At 39.9% G+C, this 20,846-nt stretch overlaps 2 protein-coding genes across 6 annotated transcripts in view; one reads left to right on the top strand and one right to left on the bottom strand.

Annotated features, from left to right (window-relative positions):
• Positions 1-20,846, top strand: part of SGIP1 (SH3GL interacting endocytic adaptor 1) — a 204,664-nt gene that overhangs the window by 23,313 nt on the left and 160,505 nt on the right. The gene's annotated exons all lie outside the window — the stretch shown is intronic.
• Positions 3,610-8,304, bottom strand: LOC311618290 (THO complex subunit 2-like; the record flags this gene model as incomplete). Its single annotated transcript, XM_084875708.1, has 1 exon — positions 3,610-8,304. The coding sequence occupies one exon, from the start codon at positions 8,302-8,304 to the stop codon at positions 3,610-3,612; it is 4,695 nt and encodes a 1,564-aa protein (XP_084731834.1).

Genomic DNA, 20,846 nt, shown 5'->3' with positions numbered 1-20,846 from the left:
CAAGTTCTATCAGTTCTCTCTTCATAATGTCTCTCTGTATTCTCTTCTTCTTTTTGTCATCCACCATTTATAAGTCTTATTTCAATCCTGTAATCTTGAAATAAACTGCAAACTGTCCATACTGCTAGGATCTACCCAATTTGCCTCTCAGAATTATCTATCAATACATATATATAAAAGCCTAAGCAAATGTTTGACTGATAGCTATGACCTGCATTGACCACCAGGGGGCAGATGCTTAACACACAGGCATGGAAACATGGAACAGAATGATGAATCTCAGTAGGAAAGGGGGAGAGGGGAGGTCGGGAAGAGGTTAACCAAAAATCTTATGCATATAAGAGGCCTGGTGCACGAATTTGTGTACCGGTGGGGGTCCCTTGGCCTGGCCTGCCGGGATCGGGCTGAAACCAGCTCTCTGACATCCCCCGAGGGGTCCTGGATTGTGAGAGGGCTCAGGCCAGGCCGAGGGACTCCCCAGTGCATAAGTCCATGTACCAGGCCTCTAGTCTATCATAATAAGTATAATATACTAATTAGATCAGACCTCCTTCCAGACAACGCCGGGCTGTGACGGAAGCCTGGTCCTGTGTGCCAGAGGAAGCCGGTGCCAGCAGCTGGGGGAAGGCAGGCCTACTCTTGTATGAATTTTGTGCATCGGGCCTCTAGTACTATGTAATTTTCTCACTTCTTGCTCTTGTCCAAAACCTCAATTATTTTTTTCTCTAATGCTTATGATATCATTCTTCAGGCTTCCACGAGAGAAATCCCTAAATTAAACTTTCTGTTCTCCTCTGTCCACACCTTTATCTTATCTCTTAACCTTTGCTAAGGTTGTTTTTTTCAACTCTCTTCATAGGACTCTTCCAAGTCCTTCAAGGTCCATTCCATGCACAAAAAGAAGCCTTGCCCCTTTTTTTTCATCAAGAAGCAAATATGTTGAACATGAGCAAAATGCCAAACACATAGGAGCACTTAGTAAAAATTTGTTGAATTTTACTAACTCCAACAAATGTATTTTTGACTACTTCATCATACATGCAGATATTCTTTAAACCCCAGTGACACCAATTTAGCAATTTATAGTTTCAGTGAGTTGTTTTATTTTTATACACTTAAGGAAGAGTAAGACCACTGAATTCAAAGAAGAGTTTTAAATTGTCCAAATCAAAGCCCTATTCTCTTATAGATAGGAGGAGGAGAAAGCTCTTCCTGTATGTCAGGCTCTGTACTGAGCGCTCTATCAATACTTACTCATTACATTACAATAACATTGTGAGGTAGCTGCTATATTATCCTCATTTTACTGAAATAAAAACTGAGATTAAGAAAGTTTAAGTAACTTGCCCAAGATAAAAAAGGTTATACATAACATGGTTAAATCAGGACCCAGACATTCTGGTTATGGAATGTGCAGTCATCAGCATTATATTATGCTACCTTTCACACCACTGTAAAACAGGAAAATATTTAATATATCACCAAACTAACCCCAGAATGAAAACAAAACAAAAAACTCCTAAGTCAGACCATACAGTCAGTGGAACATAATAGATTCTTATTAGGAAAGACAGTCCTTTAGATTCAACTCTTGTTTGTTTATAACCCCCAGTAAGATGCTCTCCTAGCTGTACTCTTTGTTTTGGCTTTAAATTATAACAGCCTTGCCATAGTTGGAGCTGTTGTTTTCTTTGCTAGCCCTCTAAAAGGCCACATGGCTAAGGGCAGACTGTGCCTTCTTTAAGGAAGCTCTACTTCCTGGAGCTTCTCTGGCATACTGTCCTAGGAAACTCGGTACTGCAAGCCCCTGAGCAGCTGAATAAAAATGAAGTGGGCATTTGTATTTCCCCATTGATTGAGTTGGCTCAACCTGATGTAGGTTCAGATTCACAAAAGCACAGACAGGCTTGCTTCCAGGTTTGCAATGGAGATGGAGGAAGGCAGACTTTGTGCCCAGCTTCCTTGTAAAGTATGCATTGGATATGTGTTAGTGGTACCCTTTAAAGCCAAGGCTCCAGAATTTCCCCTCCCCCACCAGTCACAGGATGATTTGTGCAAGATGCCCTACTTCATCTGCCAACTGGACCCTATTCAAATGAGCATGCAGATCAGAAAGTGTTTTTTATTATTTTTTCACAAGGGTATTATTTTAATAGTGACTTATAGTAAGATGCAATGTCTCCTAAATTATAAAAATTGCTTAAAATATATTGATTTCATCATACTCATTTTCTTTCCTTTATGTATTGACATTTTTCAAATACTGCATACTGAAATAAATTAAAAATATGATCATTACAACATTTGACAAAAAACTTCTCTGCCTACCATTTTTCTCATTCATTTTAAAAATAATGCTTAAGGCATTAAACTTTATAGATGAAAATACTAATAATATTCATATATTTCATAAAATAAAAGCTAGAAGAGTCTTGGAAAATAACCACACTTGAATGAAATGCTGACAAATAATTTACATATTATTCCTATACAGCATTCTGTTCATACCATGTATAATCTTGATATCATAATTGCAGATACTCTGTTTAACTTAAAATTTTAATACTTAAAAAAAATCATTGTTTCTATCCATAATGGATGAATGGATAAACAAAATATGGTACACATTTATGCAATGGAATATTATTCAGTTTTAAAAAGAAATGAAGTTCTGATACATGCTATACCATGGGTGAACCTTGCAAACACAATACTATATGAAAGAAACCAGACACAAAAGGTAACATATTGCATGATTCCATGTTTATAAAATGTTCAAAACAGATAAATCTATAGAAATAGAAAGTACATTAATTGTTTCCAGGGACTGAGGAAAGGGAAGAATTAGGGATGATTGCTAACAGGTGTGGGGGGCTCTTTGGGGTTCTGGAATCAGTGGTGATGGTTCTACAACATACTGAATATACTAAAACATTTTAAAATGGCAAGTTTTGTGTTTTGTGAATTTTATCTCAGTTTTTTAAATGGCAAAGTCAATGTTCCAATCAAGAGTATCATAGTCAGTATGGCCATAACTAAAATAAGAAATGGGTTCTCAATCATGAGGATGTCACAACAGGAGAATTACTGAGCAAGGGAAAATTTGGTGACATATTTAGGGCATTAAAAGGATAAAACTGCTACTGCTGTTACAACATGTAAAAATGATCTTTCCCAGGAACTAAAGTTAAATTTTTTACAAGAAGCCCAAATCCTCAAGTAATACAATCAATCATTTCAATATTGTCAAACGTATAGGAGTTTGCACATAAATGCAGTCTATTTACATCATTAAGGAACTAGTCCCTGGAGGTGATTTCCCCTCTTTTCTGAGAAGGATGAAATTTTCATCAGATGCTGCTTCTGGATGGCGAATTTCAAATAAAAATTGTATACACAGGAACCTTGCTGCAAGGAACTGTCTAGAGGTGAAAATAATGTCCTGACAACTGGCGACGTGAGAATGTTTTGTCTAGAGGAAGGTAGGTTATATTCATCTTCTGACTTAAAGCAGATTTCCTCTTAAATGGACAACACCAGGAGCTCTTAATTATGGGAGATACTGTTCTGAGAGTGATGCATGGAGCTTTGGCATCCTCCTCGAGACCTTCAACTGAGGGGTCTGTATATACCCTTTTTGCCACTGGAGGAGATTTTATCCATCTTTTCAGATTTAAATGAATCGCTGCCTTTTTCTTTGCCTGAAGATTTTGACTTATTTTTTTCCTTGTCTTTCTCATTTGGATAAGAAGAATCACATGGACTTTCACTTTTGTGTTTTGAAACCATTGTTCCGTTTTCTTCTTTTCGCCTCTTGGTTAAGTCCGGTAGCACTTCCCGGTCATTGTTTGAGTGATGCCTTTTCCGTTCTTTTCTGTCCTTTTCATCTTTTTTCTCTCTTTCTCTGGATCTTTCCCTTGACTTGTCCAAATCTTTTTTGTCTGTTTCTCTCTCCTTATTCTTGATTAGTGGTGAAGGAGTATGATTAAGGTGGAGCTTTGCTGAAGACTCCTTGAGTTCGATGAGATTGTCCTTTATTGTTGAGGTATGTGATGGAGAAGGATGTATATCAATTTTACGACGTTTTTGTTCCCTTTCAGGCTCAGTAATATCTGATCGGGGAACAGGTGACTTCAAGGGCCCAGAAATCGGTCTTTTTTCTCCTCCTCTAACATTTTCTTTTGATTTTATTTCCTTTGCTATATCTCTTTCTCTAAATGACTCCTTCTCAATTTCCTTTTCTTGAGTCAATTTTGAATCTATGTTGGGGACAGTGGTCTTGAGTTTTTCATCTTTAGCTTTTTCTTCCTTCTTGAATTTTTCTTTCTCTTTGTTAGTCTTAGGTGCTCTTTCTTTCGTCTCTCTTGTTTTTTCATCTTTATTTGGCCGTTCTTCCTTTGGTTTTTCTTTAACATCTTTGCTAAGTACCCTGGCCTCTGGAGTAGTAGCAGGAGTCTTTTCTCTTTTCTCTTTTTCTTTCCCTTTCTCTTTGTCATTTTCTTTAATGTTTTTGCTACTATTAAAGCCACTATTGCCGTTGCTTAAATTGCCTTTCAGTGTGGCACCAGAAGCTTTACTTATAGGTTTCATGCTACACTGAGATCTCTCCCTTGATTTATCATTCTCTTCAGCACTACTTTCATGAGATTTAGATGTATTTCCTATGGAAGATGAAGACGACCCACCACTGGGCCCATTTTGTACACTGGCAACTGCATTCCTCGGAGTGGGGTCTTTGTGATGAAACTCATTTTCAGGTATCATGTAGGACTTTCTACATTTCAACTGCCCAGAGTATCCCATAGCTAATGCATACAGATCAGGCCTTTTCTCTTTTTCTTCTTGGCAGATTTTATGCACTCTTCTCTCCAAAGCCTGACCCAGATTTAAAATTTTTGGGTAACAAGGAAGTATTTTTGTTAGCACAATCAAGATATTCCTAATGTGAATATATTCACCTGTTTCAAGGCAATGTACTGATGCTTTAGTTAGTTTGTAATGCCATTTATGTACAACATGTCGAAAATTTTCGTAGTCTAGTTGATCAGCTTTATTTCCACCATCGAATCCAGTTGCCCGTAATATAGTAAGAAATCCTGGATAATTTCCACATTCCTTTTCATATGTGGCTCTATCACTGTGCCACCTGGTCACAGTCTCTAACATGCAGCATAGAAATCTCCCATATCGACTGGCTTCATTTTCAGTACAGCTTGCAACTGTGAAAATTATGTCAGAGAAAACTCGATCATAGCAAAGAAGTGTGGAAAAATTTGGAGTTTTCTGTTGATGTACCAATTCAACAAAACGAGCACAGTAAACAGCATCAATTGCGGAAAAAATACATCGAGGGAATATACACAGCTGTAAAAATTTTGTGATGGTCTCATTTTTGGTAGATTTTGCTAAAAGCCAGTTGTCCTTTTCCAGTTTCAGTCTTTGTAGAACTCGCTGTACATGTTCCATCTGTTTCTTTTCTTCTTCAAGAAGCTTGTCCTGAAGAGCACTACAGCGTTCCTTCTCTTTTTTCTTTTTATTTGGTGGCATTTCTTGATTGTCATCAACTGCTTTCATCTGGACTTTAAGTTTATTGACTTCCCGTTCATAGCTGATGTGTGGAACTGCAAGGTCATACATTGTCAATGACCAGAAGGTGGCATAGAATCGAGGACTGATGTCATCCCAGACTTTGGAAATGTGTAATGAGACTACTGCTTCATGGACAGGGGCCATCACCATTTCACATGATGTAATGTACTTGTGGACTTTATGCTGCTGTTTACTTCCTTTGTCTGATTTTTTAAGTTCGTCATATTTGGAAGAAATATGGTGTGCATACATTGGTCTAGACAAGAAAAATGCTGCATCATGGGGTATATGAAATTCGTTACAGAGCACATCAATTGAAGGTACTCTTTTTATATAATCTTCTGTGCTTAGATTAGATGCTAAAAACCCACCAAACTGTACAAGGGTATCATGACACTGATCATAGAGCTTTCCCACAAGTTTCAAATGTTTCTCTCCACCTTCCTGAAAGATCACCCCATTCCTCTGCTGAGCTATAATCAAACAAAGGGGAAGAGCAAGATCATAGTCCAATAGAGCATCCTTTAATCTCTGGGAGGATTTTTTAGTGTTTCTGATCTGGCCAAAATAACCTCCCTCAGCTTTTAGTTGCTCTCCACCAGTCATGGCCTCTAGTTGCTCCATTGTCATTTCCTCAGTAATTTCTATTCCTGCCATTTTTTGTACCACTTCTTTCAATATAAGCAGGTCAAAACTTCTGCCCGCTTTTAGCTGATTAGCCACATATTGCAGAAGACCAGCAAGATCAATTGGATATTTACGAAAAACTGCACCACAGAAACTAGCAAGACTCTGAAGCCAGCCTGAAATGGTTGTGTCATCATGTTTCATTCTTTCCTTTTCTGGATTAGCTAAAGCTTCAATGATACAATAGGCCAAGATATCATAATTCAATGAAGTGAGGTATTTCAATGAATCTACTACAGGTGTTATTAAGTTATCATACTTCTGTATTTGTGACAAGATATAATCAAACAAAATAGTTGGATTGCTGTGGCTCAATTTCCCAATTTGTCTTCCAGAAGGCTTCACATTTTCCTTGGTTAGACGTTTCATGATATATTTAACTTTGTCTATTGTTTGAGCCTTAACTTTTACTAAAAGTGGATGACTATTATAAGTTTCATTCTTCCACTGGCCATACAGACGATATCTATGCTGATATGGAAATGTTTTAAACATTCCCCACAGTTCCTCAGACATACAAGCATTGCAGTCCATCAGAGAAAGAGATGGAAGTAGTACCTGGTCAGAAATGCTAAGTAAACAGCTAAAAATAACTTCCATTTTCTCTTTATTTTCTTGTTTGCTTCCATCAGACTGAAACTCCTTCATAAATGATTTGCCTATGCGCACTACTTTTGCAAATAAAATGGGATCACGAGAAAGGTGGGGACCAAGGTAACAGAACATACTGAAGACATCTGTCCTCAAATCCTCAAAGCTCTCTGCTTGTTTTGGTGCTCTCTTATTTTGCAAAGCATTAACAGGTGAGCCTTTAGCACCTTTAGGAATACCAACTCTTCGGTAGAGTGGCTCAATAGTTATGTGAATAAGCTTGCAAATAGCAAGAGCTATTAGCTTATGTGAAGCAGCATAGTATGGAGGCATCTGATCCATTATGTTCTGTGCATGCTGCCAATCGCCAATCTTTAATAAGGCTTCTAACAAACCAAGTTTTTGGTTGTCAGGTGGCTTTTCTACTTTCTCCTCCTCTTTTTCCTTTTCCTTCTCTGGCTTATCAATTTTTTCAGAAGACAACACAACCATCGTCAGCTTTCTAACAATTTCCTTAGCTTCCACCATTTCCCGTTTATATTCATCCATAATGCAATTATCAGCTGGAAGAAGATGTACATAAAGGTCATTTAAATCAATAAGATTCACTTGTAGGAGCACTGCTGCCACTCTGTATAAAGATGAAGGAGTCTCTCCATTTGGCTCCTGGTAAAACTTGAATTTGAACCCAAGCATATGACAAAGTATTTGCGGTTCACACATACTCATATAAGATTCTAATAAGGATATAAAGAAGTCATTATGTTCTGGTCTGCATTCAAACACTTCTAAAATGACATCCAAAACTCTACTGGGATCTAGATTAAAGCATCCTATTAGAGATTTGATATTTTCTAAGATTAAATCACTAGTAATATTTCCCGATAAATCTTGCCCCAACTCAGCAATCAGCTTAGCATACCCTTCATTCTCTTCTCTTAACAAATTGAACTTTTGCTGCTTATAAAAGAGTTTTGTCTTGATTTTAACTGACCTTTGATTGAATTGCTGTGATTGTTTGATAAGTCCTAATGATTCCAATGTTTCTGGATCCAGGCGTTCCTTTAGAATCGTGTCTGAAACGAAATACAAACACGCTAATACCAATTGCGTAAAACAGTCTCTCTTGCTCTTCTCTTCTAAGCAGGCTGTCTCAATATCTAAAATGCAAAAGACATCAGCAAGAACGGAGGGCATATCCTCACGAAATTCGCTGATGTCATTTAAAACATTAGACGCTTGTTCGGGCTTCAGATTTCCTCTAATGACATGGTACGATAACTCATAGAGAGCTCGCTGGAAATCTCTGTAAGTCGGACTGCCGGGGCTTCTGTTTTCACTGAGAAGCCAACACAAGTCCAAAAAGTCGCCCTTCCCTGATTTCTCCCAGTTCTTTAGCCACTCTGCCCGGACCAACACCGCCGCCGCCGCCTCCATCTTCCCCGCCTTAGTAACAGAGGCCCGGATGTGCCGCACGTCAGCGCGGGGTCAAAGGGAAGCCCCGCCCACGAGGAATGCTGGGAATGGCGCATTCTCTTTTCGATTTCCGGCCCCAACGACTTCTGGCCGCGTAAGTCTTCTCCCCAGAGAGTGGTTTTTTAAAGGGTGAGTGCATCTGTCGCGGCTAAAACAAAAGAAAAGAAAACAGAACAAAACAAAACAAAACAAAAAAAACGATCTGTGACGCCAGGTGCCATACGCTAGCTTCCCCTGGGCTTTTCAAGCTTCATATTGGTTCCGGAAAAGCTGTTCCTCCGAAAAGCCTCGGACTTGATCGTGTGCGTGTTACAGTGGTTTGAGCAAACGTCAGCTCGGTTACGTTATGTTTCGGAGTCCGCGCTTGATTTGTGGCAGTGACGGTATCTTGATGTGAACAAGTTTAACAGTCAGGTTCCCGGTGTTTATAAAGCGCGTGGTAGGCGCGCAGGGAGGAACGTGTGTGCCTGTGTGTGTGGGTGTGTGTGTGTGTGGGTGTGTGTGTGTCCTTTGGCGGGAGAATGAGCTTAGGGAGGCAGGGGTTTCCGTGGGGTCAAGTAGAGAGCACACCTAGCGGAGTGCCCGGAGTGTCCGGCAACCACATCATAACATGCTCTGCTGTTCTCTGGAGCAGTAGTGATGCAGGGTTTTTTGTTTTGTTTTGTTTTTGTTTTTTTGTCCACATGTCAAGAGTAAAGTCTCCATCTGATTCAGTGAAATAGCTCTAGATTTTTTGTACGTAAAGCGTGAATTTCCCACTCCACACTGATGGACATCGTGGCTAATCATTCAGCTGCCCGAATGCAGCCTGCATCCGACTCTTCACAAAAGGCTAATTGGATTTTGTGTTTGAAAATGTAAAAACTGCTATTTCTGGGTTTTAGAAGGTCTAAAATAAACTGCGTCTTTTTCTTTTTTTTTCTTTTTCTTATTTGAGCATGACAGCCAATGCAGATTTCTCCATTCTCTCCTACACGTGTTTGGGTCTCTTAGCCTTTGCCAAGCGTTCTCCAAAAACATCAGGAAAATAGGTCACTTCATCTGGTCTGCCCACCTCTGGCAGTGGGATTGGGATAGATGTTTTGGGACAACATGGTATTATGCTAAAATAAATAAGAGAAGTCAGTCAGAGAAAGACACATACCCTATAGTTTCACTTATATGTGGAATCTAAAAACAAAGCAAGCAAACAACAACAACAAAGTAGACTAATTGAAACAGAGACCTAAGGTATGATTGCCAGAAAGGAGAGGGTGGGGAGATGGGTAAGAAACAGAAGGTGAATATAGTCAGTAATGTAGGTTTACATGGTGACAGTGATTATTAGAATTGGTGGGGTGATCACACTGGAAAAGATATAAAAATGCTGAATCATTACATTGTGTAACTGAAACTAATATAGTAAGTTTTATACCAGCTATATTTACATAAAAAATAAATTATAAAAAGTTTGCCCATGAACTTTTGTTAGGAAAGGAACATTACTAACCTATGGAGGACACTAAGATTTGGAGCATTTGTGATTCAATTTCAAGTTCTTAATATTTTTTGGATTTTTCTATTATAATAATCTGTCTCAGATTATAGGTCTATTTTTAATGTTAGTTTGCCCACCCCCTGAGCATGGGGGAATGGCTTTATAAAATTATTTGTACCCAAGAAACTAGCCATTTACTTTGCATGTGGTAAGTTTGAATGAAGAAATAAAAATATATATACACCGTATTTTTCGGACCTAAGACGCACCGGACCATAAGACGCACCAGTTTTTAGAGAAGGGAAATGAAGAAAAAAAGATTCTGAAACAAATAGTGTCCTAAAATATTTTATGTGCATTAAAACCCAACATCACAGTCATAAACACATGTAATCAACCCTGTAAAGTAAACAGCAGCATTTAGAACCATTTTAGAGCAGGGCAAGCACACAGAGACCACACAGAGCCGGGAAAGTAAAAAAACTTTTTTTTTACAGTATATGTGTAGGCTATATTTGGACTATAAGACGCAGGGACTTTTTCCCCCCACTTCTGGGGGGAAAAAAGTGCGTCTTGTCCGAAAAATACGGTATTTAGTAGGAACAATTTTATCACAGAGTCTCATATACCATGAACCAATCATAGACCTGTTCCAATGACAGTTTTTCTTCATTGCGAAAAGTTTTCTGAAAGCAGGGACAGCTGCATTCCTTTCTTTCCTGCTCATTTTATCCTGAGAGCAAGGCTGGCTTCCTGGGTGTGCAACCTGTGCAGTAGCGTAAGGCTTAGAAGCGCCCTGCATTTGGTTTTAGTGCTCTGTTGCTTTCTTAGAATTCTTAATAATTTTTGAACAAGGGGCCCAGCATTTTTATTTTGCACCTCGCTCCACAAATTACCCACCAGGTCCTGCCTGAGCTCCTGTTGTATACATGGTGTGCTAGCCTGGCAGCTGTGGATTAGCCTGCCCTTCCAATTTGGCTTTTCTTGTCCCAAGTTGAATTCATAAGTAATGGCTGGGTGTGTGATGTGTGGTTCCCTTGGTTTAATAAGAGCCCTCCACAGCAGCCATCATATCAGGGAGAGGCATCCCTTGTCACCTAGGCTTCAGATGACTAGTCCCAAACCTTACCATGCAGGCATTGTGATTTGGTTTTAAAGTGTCAGTGAGCAGAATCTTTAGAGATAGGGACCTGGGGAGGGGCTACCAAATATAAATGACTTCCAGGCCCTTTCCTCCAGCTGAGGACAGGAGAAAGGAGAAGGAATCTGAGCCCCAAAAGCTCCTCAAGAGATCTCTGGGGAACCATGTTTTGGACCCCTTTCTCCTGCTTCTTTCCTAGGACTCAAGTCTCCTATGATAGGTAAATGCTTCTCTGATTTTAATGTGTATAGGAAACATCTACCAATCTTGTTAAAATGCATGTTCTGATGCAGTAGGTAGGAGGTGGGGTTGAGATTTCTGCATTTCTGAGAAGCTGCTGATCCACAGACCATACTTTAGGTAGCAAGCTGACAGAATTGCCATGTTTTAGGTTTGGGCAGATCCTAAATTTCTCTTTTCATCCTGGCTTATGTTCGAGCTACCTTCTTTCCCTAAAAGCAGTCTGGTTTACCCTTTCTTTCTAATACACATGCTGGCAGAAGCCAGCACAAGTGCATGCATGCATGCATGCTATGACTTAGAATGCGATGAGTTTCAAATAAAAGTCTGTCTCAAAATGCCTTGAACAATGAGATTTATTATCTTACACAATTGAAAAGCAGAGATTGCCGAAAGCAGGCTCTAGGCGCAGAAGTGCACATGACTTCATAGTTTCATCAAAGATCCAGGCTTTCTTCTCTCTATTCTGCAATCCTCGGCATTGCAAAGTGGCTATGACTGTTACAGGCATTTCCTTCACATACAACAGCGTCCAGATGCAGAAAGGAGCTATCTCTGGATGTTTCTGTTTCGAACCCAGATATGTTCTCCAGGAGCCCCAATCAAACATCTCACATTTCCATTCAGGCGTCCATTTTTAACTCATAAATTTAGCCAGGGGAACAAGGTGACTGATGTCTTAGCCAGGATAATCAGGTTCCACTTGCTGGAGGCAGGGAGAAGAGGCTTAGCATTCCTTGAAACACATGGATGTGAGGAGGAGTGGATATCTGAAAAAAAGTCCAGGTTATGTTGGAAAGAGGAAATGTGTTATGATTGGGGAGAGAAGGAAAGGGTACTGGCTTGGCAACGGACCCAGTGTCTGCTCACACATACTCCCCAACAAAGGGCCTTTCTTTCAGGAGGGGCAGTACACCACTGCATCCAGATTTGCAGCAGGGACCCTGGAGATCCAACTCCTCTTTTTTTTTTCACTACATTAATCATCCCTGAAAATGACCTCTAAAATGTTTGGTTTTATTTTAGAAAAATTAATTACAACTTTTTTCCTGGGCAGCTGATCATGGATACTTAATTACACTGCAGGACAAAAACAGTTGTGTGACTGCAAAATAAATACCAGATTGGTTTTGCTGTTGGCTTTACTTGATGGTTTGAGTTCCATTAGTAATGTCATCTTCATAGCAAATACATCTAGACAAATAGAGGGAACTTAAATCCAACACTTTCCTGATCCTGTTGTTGAAATCTCATGATTTAGCATTTGCAGCCTGGTTCTGTTTAGACACTAGATGAATTTTACAGTAAACAACTTTTTAAAAACCAGACTTCTTGATAACATTCCTGGAAGACCTAGGGAACTTCCAAAAATACTTTTAAAAGTATGTTAAGAAAATTTGTTCTCGGTAAAATTTGTATAGCTAGAATATGCACTGAATGAAACTTCTGTTTTCATTTATTTATGAACTAGAGGCCCAGTGCATGGATTTGTGCACCAATGGGGTGCCTTGGCCTGGCCTGCGGCAATCAGTGGATCTCTGCACCTCCACAGCTCGGCTTTACCCACCAGCTCGTCAGGCTCCAGCCTGCTGTCCACATTGATTCCGTACAGCACAAAGTAGGGCAGTAAGCAGTAGGTGGCTGGGGAGGAGACCAAGCCTGGGCTGGGCACCACGCCACTCCCATTCATCCTGGCCCACTGTGCCTGCCGCTGCCGCCACTCAGGTGCGCAGGGGGAGTGTCCGCGGGAGAGGTTCAAGCTGCCACAGCTCTCCTGGCCAGCAGTGAGCCTGGTGTCTGGCTCCTGTCTGTCAGTTGAGCGGCACTCCCACCTTGGGAGCGCACTGACCACCAGGAGGCAGCTCCTGCATTGAATGTCTGGCCCCTGGTGGTCAATGTGCGTCATAGCTACCGGCTAATCATCTGGTCATCTGGTCACTTGGTCAGTACATTCATTCACACACTGAAGTCCAGTGCCTCAGTTAAAATCTGAGTTATGTCATTGACTAGCTCTGTCACCTTAGGCAGTTACTTAACTTGGTTTTGTTTCGGTTTCCTCATCTGTCAAATGAGGATAAGAATAGTACTTATTTTTCTCAGCTGTTGTAAATATTATGTGTGCATAAAGAGAACAGTGCTTGATATTGAGTAAAACCTCTGTAAATATTAACACATTTACATATTTTTATTTGCCTTCTCCATGGCAGGCCCTGTATTATACACTTTGTCTGTAATCCTCAAAACACTCCTAAAAGATTATCTGGTATTGCAAATACCAATAGCAAATAATATCTAACATTAAACTGAGCACCTACTATGACTGTATGTATCAAGCACTATTTAGGTACGAAACAGGATCATCTCATTGAAACCTCATAATAACCCACAGAAATATGGTTTCCCCATTTCAGATAAACTAAAGAACAGAGAGATCAATTAGAAAAAATACTTTGGCCTTTTTAGTTGTCAAAAGCTAATCTCAGGGCATGGTGAAGGAAAGTAAATTATGAAAAGGAAAAGAGAACTGAAATACTCTATAAAGTGAAGTTAGAATCATTTTAAGTATCCAGGAATTTCCCAGGCTTAGAAAGGAGGGAAGTGAGCAAGAATCTGTAGCAGAGTTGATGGCTGAGAGGCAATAAAAAAAATTGGCAGATCTCTGTGATAATAATAACCTGCAGTTTTTAAGAATAGAAATATTTACAATTTTATCTTAAGTAACCTGTTTTGCTATAATGTAATTCTTTATAGCAAAGAATTGTTGTTATTCCCTATTTGTTGTTATTGTTAACATTTATTATCCACTACTCTTTAATGTGTGATATTTAAGGGAAGTTGGGGAGAAAAAAGAAAGCATGGCCTGAAATATTAGCATAAAGTGCAGAGAAAAATAAAAAATCAGCTATGAAAGAAAAAACACAATATCAGGAATTTAGTGTAGGTCATCTGAACAAGGTATGCCTAAGAGGAATATAACCCACCCAGTAAACCTTGGAGTCACTGAGTGGAGAGTGAGTGTATCATAGTCTATAGCAGTAATTTTCAACCTTTTCATCTAATGGCACACATAATTACTAAAATTCTATGGCACACCAAACAATAGGTATAATTTTGATTGATTTATAATAATAATAATAATAATAATAGTAATTACCTACGCTTTTTTGTTCAAAAGTGACTTTTTAAAAAATCAGGTGCTATACCTGTATATAGGATTTCTAGTACAAAGAACCAATCAGATCCAACCTTTTTATGCAATGTGAGCAATAAAATGTGACTCAGTTATGTGACCTGTATATTTATGGTTCGAGACAGGGCATTCATACTGGCCAGCTATTGTTGTGTTGGCTATTGTCATTGTTTTAATTAATGTTTTTATTGATTTCAGAGAGGAAGGGAGAGATAGAGAGAGAGATAGAAACATCAATGATGAGAGAGAATCATCAATTTGCTGCCTCCTGCACATCTCCTAGTGGAGATGGAGCCCACAACCCAGGTATGTGCCCTGGCTGGGAATTGAATTGTGACCTCCTGGTTCATAGGTCATTGCTCAACCACTGAGCCACACCAGCTGGGCAGGTTGTCACTTTTTAATTTGACAGTCTAACAGAAAAGGGGTCAGTACCTCTGACTAAATAGTTAGGTTTTGCATCTTTTAAAACTTTGTGGCACACTGGCCATGACACACCAGTTGAAAATCACTGGTCTACAGAGTTGGTGCTTGAGGCATTTCTACTTCAATATTGAGAAGTATAATGTAAGCCAGAGGACTTGGGGCTATCCACTTGGCTGACTTCTATGTTATTTGGAGGGTCACACTATGTTGTAGCAAGAAGGGACTTTGGTAACACATACCTAGTCCAGAATCTTCCTTTAACAGATTTGGAAACCAAACCAGAGCAGAAAGTGACTTGCCCAATTCCAAATAAGGAAAGGCAGGGGAAAGAACATGACCAGATGGCCTGTGAGCCTGGCCTCAGTCTACTCTGCCCCTGCCTTTCACAAGGGATGATTGATTCTGTGCCCTGTTGGAGACTTTGGGAAAGTCCTAGCAATTTAGAGCTCTCCGGCAGCTGATTGGCTTAGCATCTGGGAAATTCTGAATCACATCGGATGGAATGTTTTGTTTACTTCCTACCCACAGTGCTAACAGGGAGAAAGGGTTCTCCCTCCCTGACCCCCCAAATTTGTTGGAAGCAGCAAATGATTTCCCAGTTTACCTGGTCTCACTCGTAACTATGTCTTGCTTTGGCCATCTCTTTGCTAGTTTCAGAGAAAAAATATTTGAAATATTTGATTTATTCTCAGAAGTTAGCAAAGAAAAGGAAGAAAATCTCTTCCTTAACTCTTCTTTAGTAAACCTGCTACACCTATTACTAGTGGCAAATGTAGCCCAGAGTTCCCACGTAGGGCAGTCAGTACAGCCCAGCAATGGGTGTACACTCAGATTTTTAAACCAGGACTATTATCAGTCATCTAGTTCAGTGGGTCAGAGGCCCTCTTTAAACCAAAGTCAACACTCAGTAAATTAAAAAAATCAATAAAATAGCTGCCCAGGATTAAGCTAGAGTTTGAGGACATCTTAATCTTCTTACCCTTGAGTAGCAGTCCCTGAGATAGGCCCCTAAAGAAGCAATCAGATAATTACTAAGCTTGCCTAGCTTATTCAATCTATCAATAGTGACAATCATTTTAGAATGACCTTTCCAAGGTCCTATACCTAAAGAGTGGCATGTCTGAACTTGAACTGACATCTTCTCAATCTTGATCCATTGACTCTCCTATAGTTCACTAAGAGGTAAATGCTCTTTTGACCTCTCCCTTACTTGGAACTAAGATCTCTTTGGAGGCAGAGAGTGATGGAGTGAGGCTGGCAGCAATATGTTACTGTGTTCAGTAACAAGGGAAAAATCAGTGTGGGTAAGTCAGAGAAAGCTGTGGTTTTACCTGACTGATCTAAACTAATGCATACAAGCATGCAAAGAAGACACACAGAAAATATTTTTTGTAATTCTTGAGAGATTTCTGTGTCATCTGCCATTTCCTCTTTTATACTAAAAATATGGCCCAAGGATACCCTGTAGACCTGAGGAAATGATGCATGTATGAAATCATGCTGCACTGGTTATTCTTTTTGTAAACGTGGATGATAGTCACCAGGCCACATAAGGAAAAGGGAATTAATTTTAATTCAGTGCCCACTGTCAGTCACACAGTTATCCAGCTTGCTTCATCCTAAGGCCAGTTACTTCATCACACTTCTTCAGTTGCCTCCCTCTAAGGAGGGAATGAGGGAAATGAGCTATTATGCATAGAGCCCTCAGCACAATTATAGTAAGCATGCATGCAATATTGATGATGATAATGATGATGATGATGGTGGTGGTGATGGTGATGATGATGGTGATGATTTAACGAGCTTAATAGAAACACTGCTTACTATATACTTTAGGCGTCTATAGTTATCAAAGTCCTTATTTTACAAATGAAGACACAGATCTGGAGTGTTTAAATGTCTTGCCCAAAGTCACATAATTAAGAAAGGGGGGGGGGGAATGGGATATAAAATCAGGGCCACCTGATTCCAATGCTCATTTGCATTCTATTACAATGACCCCTGGCAAATTTCTACTTTGATTTAATTTCAGGGGTAACAATGTTTCTGCCAATGCATAGTCTTCCAATATGTACTTTGAGTGTCTTCCTTTTTGTTTCTGTGCTAGAAAATTTGGAACCAATTTATTCCCCAAGTGTAATTATCTAATTACTAGAGGCCCAGTGCACGAAATTTGTGCAGTTGTAGGGGGTCCCTCAGCCTGACCTGCACCCTGTTGCAGTCCAGGAGCCTTTGAAGGATGTCCAACTGATATAAGACAAACATTCTGACTTTACCAACAAGCCATCAGTCAGACATCCTTAGTGCTGCTGTGGAGGCCAGAGAGGCTCCTGTCACCACTGCTGCACTTACCAGCTATGAGCCTGGCTTCTGGCGGAGTAGTGTTCCCTCTGTGGGAGCGCACTAATCACCAGGAGGCAGCTACTGCATTGAGCAGGATCAGGCCAAAAGGGGCTCTATGACATCCCTCTAGAGGTCCCAAGTTGTGAGAGTATGAAGGCCAGGCTGAGGGACCCCACTGGTGCATCACTGGGCCAGGAATGGATGTGGGAGGTTGTCCAGCTGGGGAAGGACCGCGGGGGGACCTCAGGGCGTGTCCAGCCCGTCTTGCTCAGTCCTGATAGGCTGGACTCCAGAAGCAAGCTAACCTATTGGTTGGGTCTGCCCCATGGTGGTCAGTGCATGTCATAGCAAGCGGTTGAGCGGCCTTAGCATATCATTAGCATATTACACTTTGATTGGTTGAATGGTCGACTGGACAACCGAAAACTTAGCATATTAGGCTTTTATTATATAGGGTGAAGGAAGGTATACATTCTTATTTTTTGTGGCCTGGCTTTTATTTATTCATTTTTTATTTAAACATTATCCTGTATTTCTCTTTAGTCTTTCTGAAAACTGTCCAGGTTATCATAATCAAGTGGAAATTCATACTAAAGTATTTGAGATCTGTGTTAGGTTGTAGGGGGTATTAAAAGGATAAACTTATTCCTGAATTTTCACTTATGTCAACTGATAAATACCCAATTTTCAACCATCAGTTTGAACCAGATTTTGTAATTAGGAAAAATGGAGAGAGGAAATAAAAAAGAAAAGCATTGGTAAAACGTATAAACCTTTCTTTCACTTTTAGTAATGGCAATTAATGCTGTCAGTTTGGTGGTAAGGAAGAAATATAATGATACAAACATTCTGACCTTATTAACAAGAATGCCACCAGATTTTTAAAAACATTCAGAACAGAAGAGATAAGTGATCTATGAGATAGAAAGTTGATTAAAAACAATAGATAATGAAAATGATGCTTACAAAAACAAAACTTAAAGGACTTATAAGGCAGAGTCTTTGGTCTCCAATCACAGTGGTGTTTTCCTTTTTACTTTCTTCAAATAACATTTTTCTATTAGTTAATAGAAACCTGGCTATTGGTATATTGATTTTTATCTTTTCCAGCAACCAGATTTTGATTTCCTTGATCTGTTATTATTTTTAATGTTTTTAACATTACCATATGAAATGACACTTAGGTAGACGTGTATAAATTCTCACATATTATCATTTTAGGGACTTCTGAAACTTCTGTGTGATTGGAGGCAAAAAAAGATACCATAGATTTTATTCCCACATTTCTATAATGCAGATGTGCATTCCAAGGAATAATGTAGATTCACATGGGCTGTACTATTTGAATGTACTTTACAATGTTAAACATTTTTCTGATGTATTAATAATTCATAGACAAATATCCCAAAAGCAAGTCAAATTTGAAGGATGTTTCACATTCTCTCCCCAGCTCTTTTAATTGTGAACATCCAACTAGTTTTCTATTTTAGATGTTTCAGCCCCATCTATTCATCTATCCAACCATACACACGATCATAGATGCATTTTACAAATATCTATTGAATACTTATTGCATGGTAATCATACTGCTAACAATTAAGGGTTCATTATTGAGTAACAAACACATAGCTCTCCACTGTCATGGGCTTTCATTCTCTTGTCCTCACCACTTGCTCACCTACCCCAATTCCCGTTCCCTATTCAAACTTGTAGTAAATTTCCAATCTTTTAATAATTCTACTCTAGTACTTTTTTTGAGTACAGCATTCTCCGTGCTTATCTATTACTAGAGGCTTGGTACACAAATTCATGCAGGGTCCCTCAGTGCGGCCTGTGGGAATTGGGCTGAAACCAGGAGTCCAGTGCTGCTCATCCCAGCCCTGCTGCACCTGCTGTGGGCTCATGCCCATTCAGTTCTGATTGGGAGAGGCCAGTCAAGAGCCCTGTATCTGGCGCCCTTTCCGAGGGGGGTGGAGGAGGCCAGGATGCGATATGCCCTCTGGGTGGGTGGTGGGATGCCCTTGCCAGACCAAGATCTGGATCTTTCCTGCTGATGTTCATGCCGGTTGTTGGGAGCTACCTGGTGGCTGCTTTTATGTCATTTCTTCCTTGTGGAGCCTCTAGGGAGGGGAAGCGGCCATGGTGCCTAAGGCCAACTTTCAGGAGGACAGCTGTCTGCTGGGATCTTGCCAGCGAGGCAGGTCTGTTGGTGCCTGGCCCATTCTCCGGAGATTGGACCTGCAGGACTGCTGAAGGAGTGAGTGGCTGCTGCTGGGCTGGTGGGCCACCAGGATGGGTCAGTCAGCTGAGCGGCACTCCCACTATGGGAGCTCACTGACTACCAAGGGGGAGCTCCTGCTTTGAACATCTGCCCCCTGATGGTCAGTGTGTGTCATAGAGACCAGTCATTTGGTCGCTTAGGCTTTTATATATATAGACTAGAGGCCCAATGCATGAAATTTGTACAAGAGTAAGCCTGCCTTCCTTCAGTTGCTGGCACTGGCTTCCCTCTGGTACCTGGGACCTGGGCTTCCCTCTGGCTGCCAACTGGGTTTTCCTCCAGCTGCTGGCTGGCACCCAGGACCTGGGCTTCTCTCTGGCTGCTGGCAGGCACCCAGGATCCAGGTTTCCCTCCGGTCACCAGTAGGCACCTAGGATCCGGGCTTCCCTCGGAGCCCCGACTTTGTCCAGAATGTTGTCTGGAAGACCATCTGGTCCAATTAGCATATTACGCTTTTATTATTATAGATTCCTGCCTTAGGGTCACATCCACTTCATTTCTTTGGTAATACTATAATGCCTGATCTTCCTGCTACCAAAGTGGCCTCACCGTGGTCCATCTCCTCCACAGTACTAGTAAAGTCATCTTCTTCTAAGAAAATCTGTTCACCAATCTTAGTGTCACTTTGAGCAGGCACCAGATATTAAGGTGCCTCTCAATGGGGTGCAATATAAATTATATAATACCACTTATAAAGCATTCTTGCCTTTAAAAAAATCTAAATATAATTGGGTCTTTGAGAGTAAACTACCAGTAATAGTAAACAAGAAAAAAGTTAAATTATACCAATAAGGAAGCAAACAGATAAGTGAAATATGTGGGACAGACTCTAGGGCATTATGCCAGTTTTCTTCAGTAAATTAATGGCATGGGGATTTTTATGAGAGGGTGGGACAAAGAGGAAGTGCTCTAAATTAAGATATTTCAGAATCATTTCTAATTATTGCAACATGGGAAATTAATTGAGGTCCTCATCTGAACAACCTACTATCAATATAATACAGATAATTATGAGATAACTTAGGACATTTCAGTTCACAAATGGTTAAATGAAGCTAATATAATCAATTCAGTTAGATGTGAAATATCAATAGATTGTGGTTAGATACGAACATATACATATATAGGGGTGAAATGAAATCAGGTGGAAGGTTTGCTTTAAAATCTTTTATATATATAATATATATATCATATTTTATGTATATATCACATATATGTATAAAATATATATTATATAAACATATAATATATATCCATATTATATATATACTTATATTATATATATATATATATATATATATATATATATATATATATAAAAGCCTAATCGATTGCTATGACTAAACAACTGAAATGACTGGTATACCAGTTGCTGTGACGTACACTGACCACCAGGGGGCAGATG

The sequence above is a fragment of the Pipistrellus hanaki genome (genome assembly GCF_964339955.1).
Source record: "Pipistrellus hanaki genome assembly, chromosome: 2".
Lineage (NCBI taxonomy): Eukaryota > Metazoa > Chordata > Mammalia > Chiroptera > Vespertilionidae > Pipistrellus > Pipistrellus hanaki.
The sequence above is the reverse complement of the archived record's forward strand: the minus strand, read 5'-3'. Positions and strand labels throughout refer to the sequence as shown.